The 10,000-nt window shown below is 49.9% G+C and overlaps 2 protein-coding genes across 5 annotated transcripts in view; one reads left to right on the top strand and one right to left on the bottom strand.

Moving 5' to 3' along the window:
* The window catches only part of amot (angiomotin), a 42,490-nt gene extending 35,269 nt beyond the window's left edge, over positions 1-7,221 (top strand). For all 3 annotated transcript variants that reach the window (XM_061247728.1, XM_061247730.1, XM_061247729.1), the window contains 2 exons: positions 2,417-2,659; positions 4,587-7,221. In XM_061247728.1, the coding sequence (XP_061103712.1) occupies positions 2,417-2,659; positions 4,587-4,843 (500 nt within the window). In that variant the 3' untranslated portion in view covers positions 4,844-7,221. The remainder of the gene's footprint in view (positions 1-2,416; positions 2,660-4,586) is intronic.
* Positions 7,222-8,293: 1,072 nt separating this feature from the next.
* The window catches only part of LOC133132352 (mitochondrial fission factor), a 6,557-nt gene continuing 4,850 nt past the window's right edge, over positions 8,294-10,000 (bottom strand). For both annotated transcript variants that reach the window (XM_061247732.1, XM_061247731.1), the window contains exon 8: positions 8,294-9,992. In XM_061247732.1, the coding sequence (XP_061103716.1) occupies positions 9,861-9,992 (132 nt within the window). In that variant the 3' untranslated portion in view covers positions 8,294-9,860. The remainder of the gene's footprint in view (positions 9,993-10,000) is intronic.

Consider the following 10,000-nt stretch of genomic DNA (forward strand, 5'->3'; position numbering starts at 1 on the left):
CCTTCGCCACCACGCACACGCTACACACCCTCGCCACCACGCACACGCTACACGCCTTCACCACCATGCACACGCTACACCCCTTCACCACCATGCACATGCTACACCCCTTCACCACCATGCACACGCTACACGCCTTCACCACCACGCACACGCTACACGCCTTCACCACCATGCACACGCTACACGCCTTCGCCCACACGAACACTACACACCTTCACCACCATGCACACGCTACACGCCTTCGCCCACACGAACACGCTACACCCCTTCACCACCACGCACACGCTACACCCCTTCACCACCACGCTACATGCCTTTGCCCACACGCAACACACCTTCACCACCATGCACACGCTACACCCTTTCACCACCATGCACACGCTACACACCCTCGCCACCACGCTACATGCCCTCGCCAACACGCACACATGTAATGTAATATAATGCACACGTGTTGCGTGGTCACCTGAGTATCAGGAGGGTAGGAAAGAAAGAGTTGGCTGTCACTGGCATAACAATGGTAAAAAAGTGATGGAAAGAGAGAACAGAAACAAGAGATATGGTGGACAGAGAGAAAAGGAGGGGACCAAGAACTGAGCCCTGTGGGACCCCAGTCCCTACTAGAGTCACCCAGTAGGAACGACCAGAGAGGGTAGTGAGTTAAAAATGAGAGTGCAGATCCTACGACACCCATCCCAGTCAGCAACGAGAGCGGAATCTCACGATTGACTGTATCAAAGGTTGGTGACAGGTCAAGGAAGAGGAGGACAGGGGGGAGGGATTTTGCTCTAGCAGAGTGGAGTGCCTCGGTGACCACGAGTAGGGTGGGCTCAGTGGAGTGGCCACTCTTGAAGCCGGACTGGTTGGGGTCATAATTGTTCTGGAGGAGATGAGTATACCGTTGAGAACAGACAGTACATTCCAGAGTTTTCAGTAGGAAAGGTAGAAGAAAAACAGGCCGGTAGTTGTTCGGAGCGGAGGGGTCAAGAGTAGGTTTTTGGAGAAGCGGAGTGACTCTGGCCCTCATAAGGCCAGAGGGCATTGTGCCAATAGAAAGGGAAGCATTGATTTAAGAAGGAGAGAAAAGGGAGAAGGATGTTAGAGATGGATTGCGGAAGAGGAGAGGGGATGGGGTCAGGTTGTTGGGTGGTGAGTTTCAAGCTGTCAGAATCAGAGACATGCGGAAATGAGGATAGGAAGTTGTGAAAGCTAGAAAGGTCTGCAGCGGGAGAGGGTAGGGAGAAGGAATTGCAGATGTTATCTACCTTCTTTTCAAAGAAGGAGACAAAGCCATCAGCTGTGAGTGATGAGGGAGGTGGGGGAGGAGGGGTGGTGAGAAGAGAGGAGAAAGTTGAAAACGGTTTGCAAGGCTTATAGGCAGCTCACAGAGAAAAAAGGAAGATTTCGCAAGAGAGACGGAGGAAGAGTAGGAAAATAGGAAGGCAAGGATGGAAGCCATGTCACTGGGTTGACAGGACTTTTTCCATTTTCTGCAGTTTGGTTTGGTCAGCTCGTAGAGTGTCCGAAAGCCAAGGACTGGACAGGGATGCTTGTGGTGGGTTGGTAGTGAGGGGTAAAAGGTCGATCAGAGAGAGGACATGAAGGTAGTGGCACCATAATCGGTAGACAACCGAGAGAAACAGACTGTAGGGAGGAGAGGATTACAGAGGAGAGGGTGGAGGTAGACGGGTGGTGTAAGTTAATGGTGGGAAGGATGGATGGGTGTTAGAGAGAGTGGAAGAGAGAGATGAAGGAGTGGTCAGATATATGGAGTGGTGTTACAGAGAGGTTGGTTGTTGTGCAGCTCAAGGTCAAGAAGGGTGCCTGCTTTGTGGGAGGGAGGAGAATGTGTAAACATAAGGTCAAAAGAGGAAAGGAGGGAGAGAAAGGTGGACTCCCGAGTTCAGGTTGAAGTCACCCAGGAGGATCAGGGGAGAGCCATCATCTGGCGAGGAGCTAAGCAGGATGTCCAACTCACCCAAGAAGCTCCCCAGAGGACCTGGAGGACGATGGACAACAATAATGAAAAGATTCTTTGGGGGGGTAACAGAAACTGCATGAAATTCAAAAGAGGACAAGGGGAAGGATTGTGAAGGATCTCCATGAGGATGACGTGAGGGAGACCTGTGCCAGTGGGTGGAGGTGTGTGGGGAAAGGCTGAGGCAGAGGAAATGACAGTCAGGGTAGGGTGTGTTCTTTTAGCTTTTAGGTAAACAAAGCAGTAGGTACACTTCCGTGCTCCTCCTTTTGAAACTGTCCTGGTCCAGTTGGGGTTCAGTCTTCAGGGTCCCTCAGTGGTGTTGCTGATTGACAGCTGTCAGAGTGAGGTTCTGCGGTTCTGGTTGGTGGAACCTCAGGCAGGGCTGCTCATTAGTTAGCCTGGAAAGGCTCTGAAGGTTCTGTCCTGTTCCAGGTGTTCTGCTGGGCCCGGAGTTCCGCACAGACTCGCTCCGGCCCGAGTCCATCTCGTCCTCCCCCTCCCCCGTGCTGTCCTCCACCCCCATGGCCGCGGGACACTCCAAAACGGGCAGCCGGGACAGCTGCACCCAGACGGGCCAGGAGTCCGCCAAGCCCGGCACCCCCGCCCTGACCTCCGGCCCCCTGCCCACCCGCCTCGCCAGCCCTAGCCCTGTCTACATCCCCGACCGCATCGCAGGTACAACACACACCTTACACACACCTTACACACACACACACACACACCTTACACACACCTTACACACACACACACCTTACACACACCTTACACACACCTTACACACACCTTATACACACCTTACACACACACACACACCTTATACACACACATCTTACACACACCTTATACACACCTTACACACACACACACACACACACACACACCTTACACACCTTACCCACCTTATACACACCTTACCCACCTTACACACACCTTACACACACACACCTTACACACCTTACCCACCTTATACACACCTTACACACACACCTTATACACACCTTACACACACACACACACACACACACACCTTACACACCTTACCCACCTTATACACACCTTACACACACACCTTATACACACCTTACACACACACACACACACACACACCTTACACACCTTACCCACCTTATACACACCTTACACACACACCTTATACACACCTTACACACACACACACACCTTACACACCTTACCCACCTTATACACACCTTACACACACACCTTATACACACCTTACACACACACACACACACACACACACACACACACACACACACACCTTACACACCTTACCCACCTTATACACACCTTACACACACACCTTATAAACACCTTACACACACACACACACACACACACCTTACACACCTTACCCACCTTATACACACCTTACACACACACCTTATACACACCTTACACACACACACACACACACACACACACCTTACACACCTTACCCACCTTATACACACCTTACACACACACCTTATACACACCTTACACACACACCTTATACACACCTTACACACACACACACACACACACACACACCTTACACACCTTACCCACCTTATACACACCTTACACACACACCTTATACACATGGTGATGGTGATGAGTTGCTCTCTTATTGGGAGTTCTGGGACAGGTGGTTTAGCTCCGATCTTCTGGCCCTCGTCCGGCCCTCAGAACGGTGGTGTGTGATACTGGGGTGTGTGTGTGCGTGTGTTTGTGTGTGTGCGTGTGTGTGTGTGTGTGTGTGTGTGAGTGTGTGTGTGTGTGTGTGACGGGCCGTGTGTGTGTGTGTGTGACAGGCCGTGTGTGTGTGTGTGTGTGTGTGTGTGTGTGTGTGATACTGGGGTGTGTGTGTGTGAGTGTGTGTGTGTGTGTGTGTGTGTGTGTGTGATACTGGGGTGTGTGTGTGTGTGTGTGTGTGTGTGTGTGTGTGTGTGTGATACTGGGGTGTGTGTGTGTGTGTGTGTGTGTGTGTGTGTGTGTGATACTGGGGTGTGTGTGTGCGTGTGTGACAGGCCGTGTGTGTGTGTGTGTGACAGGCCGTGTGTGTGTGTGTGTGTGATACTGGGGTGTGTGTGTGTGTATGTGTGCATGTGTGTGTGTGTGTGTGATACTGGGGTGTGTGTGTGTGTATGTGTGTGTGTGTGTGTGTATGTGTGTGAGTGTGTGTGTGTAATACTGGAGTGTGTGTGTGTGTGTGTGTGTGTGTGTGTGTATGTGTGTGAGTGTGTGTGTGTAATACTGGAGTGTGTGTGTGTGTGTGTAATACTGCAGTGTGAGTGTGTGTGTGTGTGTGTGTAATACTGCAGTGTGAGTGTGTGTGTGTGTGTAATACTGCAGTGTGAGTGTGTGTGTGTGTGTGTGTGTGTAATACTGCAGTGTGAGTGTGTGTGTGTAATACTGGAGTGTGTGTGTGTGTGTGTGTGTGTGTGTGTGTGAGTGTAATACTGCAGTGTGAGTGTGTGTGTGAGTGTAATACTGCAGTGTGAGTGTGTGTGTGAGTGTAATACTGCAGTGTGAGTGTGTGTGTGAGTGTAATACTGCAGTGTGAGTGTGTGTGTGATGGTCTGTTCTGTGTCCCGTACAGACGTCCCTGCGTATCACAGCAGCACCCTGGAGAGGAGGGCCCCGGTGCAGCCACAGTCACAACCGCTGGCCCAGTCTCTGTCCCTCCCGCCCGGGCCGTCTCTGTCCCTCCCGCCCGGGCAGTCTCTGTCCCTCCCGCCCGGGCAGTCTCTCTCTCTGGGGCAGTCTCTGTTTCAGGGGCAGTCTCTGTCTCTGGGACAGGGGCAGTCTCTGTCACAGCAGGACGTGGACAGCGAGATGGTGGAGATTCTCATTTAGAGACCCAACCCCGTAAACACACACTCACTCACACGCTCCTAACCCACTGCATTACCCTTAAACACACACACTTCAAACCCACTGCATTACCCTTTAACACACACACACTCACTCACACACTTCAAACCCACTGCATTACCCTTAAACACACACACTCCCACTTCTGACACACACACACACACACACACACACACACAGGTGAAGGATCTTCCTCTGTCTTCTTTCTTTATTTCCTTTCCTTGTTTGATGTGTTGTCAGTGTGTGGGTGACGTTCAGTGTTTAAATGTGCTGAGTGATGATCAGGCCCTGGACCTTCCCTCTGACGCAGGCCCAGACTGTCGGACCAAATCTGTTTGCTCCTTTTTTTTATTGCACTACGTCTCTTTTTTGTTTGTTTGTTTGTTGTTGTTTTTTTTTACTACAAGTGTTTAAGTTGATTTTCACAGTCTGTCTTTAGGTATTGTATTTATAAGTAGTTTATATTTACAGATATTAAACGTGGCACTTGGGTAGTTTTTGTAGGAATTGTAAATGGCGAAATCATTGTAAACCTGTAAATACTGTATAATGATCCTGTAAGGTGAACGCCTGAGCGCCGTGATGCACTGTAAGATAGTATTGGGCTGAAAGCTTTGAGCTGAGAGTGGGAGACATTTCTCTGTGACCTGGGCATAACGCAGAGCGACCCTGCTGGTCCTGGGTCTCGTTGCGGGTTGTAGATTAGTGTTAAATCCACACTTCCCTGGGAGTAGTGTCCGTACCGGGAGTAGTGTCCATCCTTCATGTGGCCTCAAGCACCAAAAATTAAACCGCAACGTCTCTCTCCAAATATAATCCTGCAGTTACTCCCGGACATCCGCAGAGCTTCATTTGTGCACGGTTTCATCAAGAACTACTTCTGATTTTACAAAGATAAATCTTTTGGCACTTTGAGGCCACGGGAAGATGGGAGGTCAGTTTTATCGGGTTGAGCTGTAGTCTGAAACTCGTCAAATTTCAGCGAAACTTATCTGGATGGACAGACACTACTCTTTCTTAGTGGAAATGTACTTTAATGACATTTTTGGGTGAGCTGCCCCTTTAAGGGCACACTACCCTGGAGTGCTTTGGGTAAACGGGGGGGGTAAGTGCCATCGCGCCCGAGGGCCTCCTGTCTGTGGCTCTGATGGCACACAGCTGTGTTAGCCCCGTCTGGCCTGGCTCTCAGCCCCCCGCACCAGGCTGAGAGCCACTCAGACCCCCGCACCAGGCTGAGAGCCACTCCTCTGGCCTCCTGCCCCCTCCTCGCTGGGCTTCAGGAGGTTTACGACCGTCAGTGTCCCCATTTAACAGTATTTATGGGGTCCAGGGGATGAAATGCGTGTCATTCATGCTAATGATCTGACCTGTTCCCCAGTGTAGGGGGGACGCAGAGCAGGAACGAGACCCTCAGTGCAAGGTCTGAAACCACAGTGCAAGTGGCCCCTACACAAGCACTGCCACTGCTAATGAGCAGGTTCTACACGGTAGCATTAGCTTTAGCACAGGTTCTATTCATCAGCATTAGCACAGGTTCTACTCATCAGCATTAGCACAGGTTCTACACATTAGCATTAGCACAGGTGCTACATATTAACAATAGCACAGGTTCTGTATTGTAGAATTAGCATTACAACAGGTTAGCATTAGCACGGATTCTGCCATTAGCATTAGCACTGGTTCTGTACTGCTGCATTAGCATTAGCGCTGTGTAGTGTGACTGGTCTGTTCCTCACCGGCTCTGCTTGGCGTTTGTCAGCTGACCCATTCTGCAGTAACTGGGTCAGGCGGAGGACTGTACAGACTGGCCTGGGTCAGGCGGAGGACTGTACAGACTGGCCTGGGTCAGGCGGAGGACTGTACAGACTGGCCTGGGTCAGGCGGAGGACTGTACAGACTGGCCTGGGTCAGGCGGAGGACTGTACAGACTGGCCTGGGTCAGGCGGAGGACTGTACAGACTGGCCTGGGTCAGGCGGAGGACTGTACAGACTGGCCTGGGTCAGGCGGAGGACTGTACAGACTGGCCTGGGTCAGGCGGAGGACTGTACAGACTGGCCTGGGTCAGGCGGAGGACTGTACAGACTGGCCTGGGTCAGGCGGAGGACTGTACAGACTGGCTCCAGGGGGAAGCCCAGGGTCTCCCGCACGAGGCCCGCAGTGACGGGGGAGGCGCGAGCGGCCTTCATATCGTTCCTGATTCTGGTTCTGATTCTGGTTCTGGTTCTGGTTCTGGTTCTGGTACTTCCTGGATTTCAAGGACATGTCTGCACCAGTCACCATTTTTTTAAAAGATGCTTCAGATACAATCACCCTGCCCCCCTGTCAATCACCCTGCCCCCCCTCAGATAGTGAGTGTCAATCACCCCCCCCCCCCCCCCCCCCCCCTCAGATAGCGAGTGTTAGGGCCCAGGACAATCACCCCTCTCCAGTTCAGCCCTGCATTTCACCTCTGAAAATCAGATTCTTTATTTTAGCGGAGGTCAATGAGTGTTTGCGTCGTACAAGTTCACACAGTATAATCTGGAATACGTGGTCCTCACAGTGAACACGCATGACCAGTGGACTGAGCTCTGGGTCACGCTCCGGGCCACATGACCCGTGTAGGGTATCGCGTGTGCCGCGTCAGGTGCCTGTCCTACCCCCAGACGAGGCGTGTGCGTGTGCGTGAGTCTCCTTCACACACTGCAGCAGAGACTGTTTATTCCTCAAGTGCCTTTAAACCTTGAAGTCTCATTTCACGTCCTGCTCTGCTCAGAACCTGCGATTTCAGATCGTCAATATCCAGCATTTCACCTTTTCCACAGATCAATCAATGTATTAGTAAAATGACATAAAATGAACATGTTTACTAAATCTGCGTTACATAAAGAATGTGTAATTCCGCTGAAATGCATTTTATTTTCAGTATTTTACATTTACAAGGATTCAATGTCTACAAAAGACATGCTGCTTTGTATGTTCATTACTGTACGATCGTGGTCCATTTTCATACAGAAATATTCTCTTTTAGTCAGACCGCATTTCATGTTGCAAACTTCATCTCATGCAGTTCTCTCTTGTGGTATCTTTTTTTTATATACTCTTGCCAATGTTCCCCATAATGGTGAGTTTACATATTTAGCATTAATTTAATGTTTCTTTTTTAATTAAAGAGAAATGCAGCATGAGAATGTTGTTTTTATCCTTTTTTATTTACTGATTATTTCTCCACACGTTGTGTACTAAACTCAAATCATTAAAAGGACAATACATTTCCTAATAACGCAATGCGTTTCCTTTTCTTCTTTAATCTCAAACGTGTCCTGCCCTGAAACACATCACAAGCGGAAACCCAGTTTCAGCTCAACGTGGTTTAACTCAAATGTTGTCCATTGCTGAATTAATCCTTCAACAGTGTGTCCATTAGGGTGGAACACATTGGTTTGGTAAAAAAGCAACCATTCAAATCCACATTTATCTGTTAAACTCACATTCAAATGAGATCCATGCAAAGTTTTTAAATAGGTGTATAAAATCTGGTTTATTAATAACAAAACAAATCTGGTTCATAAAAAACAAATCTATAGACAAGCAAGTTAAACCTTCACTACAAAATTAATGGCACAAATACATGCAGGAAGTGACATCAAAGTGGAGGCGGGGCTGCAGTGGGATGCTGTATATCTGGGAGGAAAAAACAATCATGCGGTTAATGTATACCTGATAAAACAGAACGCTTCACACCCGAGGCTTTGAATAAACCTGAAACCTCAGGATTTACATAAATACCAACTCCATTAGCCACCTAAACAGCTGTATTGTATTGTAAACAGCCATAATGCATTGTTCCTGTAGTGCCTACCTGTGCGTTTGCTCTGACTGCTGGGTAAATGATCTGAGACAACAATTTGTGCCAAAATTCTCCCAGCCTCGGTGTCCGATCACCTGTCAGTTACGTGCTCATCCTAACAGCGTTTGTCCACAGCAGTGCGGTGTGTGTGTGTGTGTGAGTGTGTGTTTAGTGTGGTGTGTATATGTGTGTGTGTGTGTGTGTGTGTGTGTTTAGTGTGGTGTGTATATGTGTGTGTGGTGTGTTCAGTGTGGTGTGATGTGTTTAGTGTTTAGTGTGGTGTGTATGTGTGTGTGTGTTTAGTGTGGTGTGTATATGTGTGTGTGTGTGTGTGTGTGTGTGGTGTGTATATGTGTGTGGTGTGTTCAGTGTGGTGTGTGTGTGGTGTGGTGTGTTTAGTGTGGTGTGTGTGTGTGTGTGTGGTGTGTATATGTGTGTGTGGTGTGTTCAGTGTGGTGTGTGTGTGTGTGTGTGTTTAGTGTGGTGTGTATATGTGTGTGTGTGTGTGTGTGTGTGTGTGTTTAGTGTGGTGTGTATATGTGTGTGTGGTGTGTTCAGTGTGGTGTGTATGTGTGTGTGTGGTGTGGTGTGTTTAGTGTGGTGTGTATGTGTGTGTGGTGTGTTTAGTGTGTGGTGTGGTGTGTGTGTGTGTGCGGTGTGTGTGTGTGTGTGTGTGTGTGTGTGTGTTTAGTGTGGTGTGTATATGTGTGTGTGGTGTGTTCAGTGTGGTGTGTGTGTGTGGTGTGTTTAGTGTTTAGTGTGGTGTGTGTGTGTGTGGACAGTGGTCAGTGCAGTCTTTAGTTACTCAGTACCCCCCTCTCCCCAGTCATGGTCCAGTCCAAATATCCATCTCACGCCCCCCCCTCTTCATTGGACTGTTCCATCTGTATTTTAGTGCATTGCCATTCAGTGCAAGTGCTGCTGCCCAGAGCAGCTACAGGCAAACTGCGCAGACAGAGTGCAGACGGGGCTATCTGCAGGGGGTCTGCGCAGACAGAGTGCAGACGGGGCTATCTGCAGGGGGTCTGCGCAGACAGAGTGCAAACGGGCTATCTGCAGGGGGTCTGCGCAGACAGAGTGCAGACGGGGCTATCTGCAGGGGGTCTGCGCAGACAGAGTGCAGACGGGGCTATCTGCAGGGGGTCTGCGCAGACAGAGCGCAGACGGGGCTATCTGCGCAGCCACAGCCAGCCGTTGAGCAGACAGGCAGACAGCAGCAGGGAGAAGAGCAGCGTCTCGGCCTGCCTGTGCTCCAGGTTCTGCCGCTCCAACACCGCCAGCCGCCGGCTCATCTTCAGCACCTGCAACA

The sequence above is a fragment of the Conger conger genome, chromosome 7 (genome assembly GCF_963514075.1).
Source record: "Conger conger chromosome 7, fConCon1.1, whole genome shotgun sequence".
Lineage (NCBI taxonomy): Eukaryota > Metazoa > Chordata > Actinopteri > Anguilliformes > Congridae > Conger > Conger conger.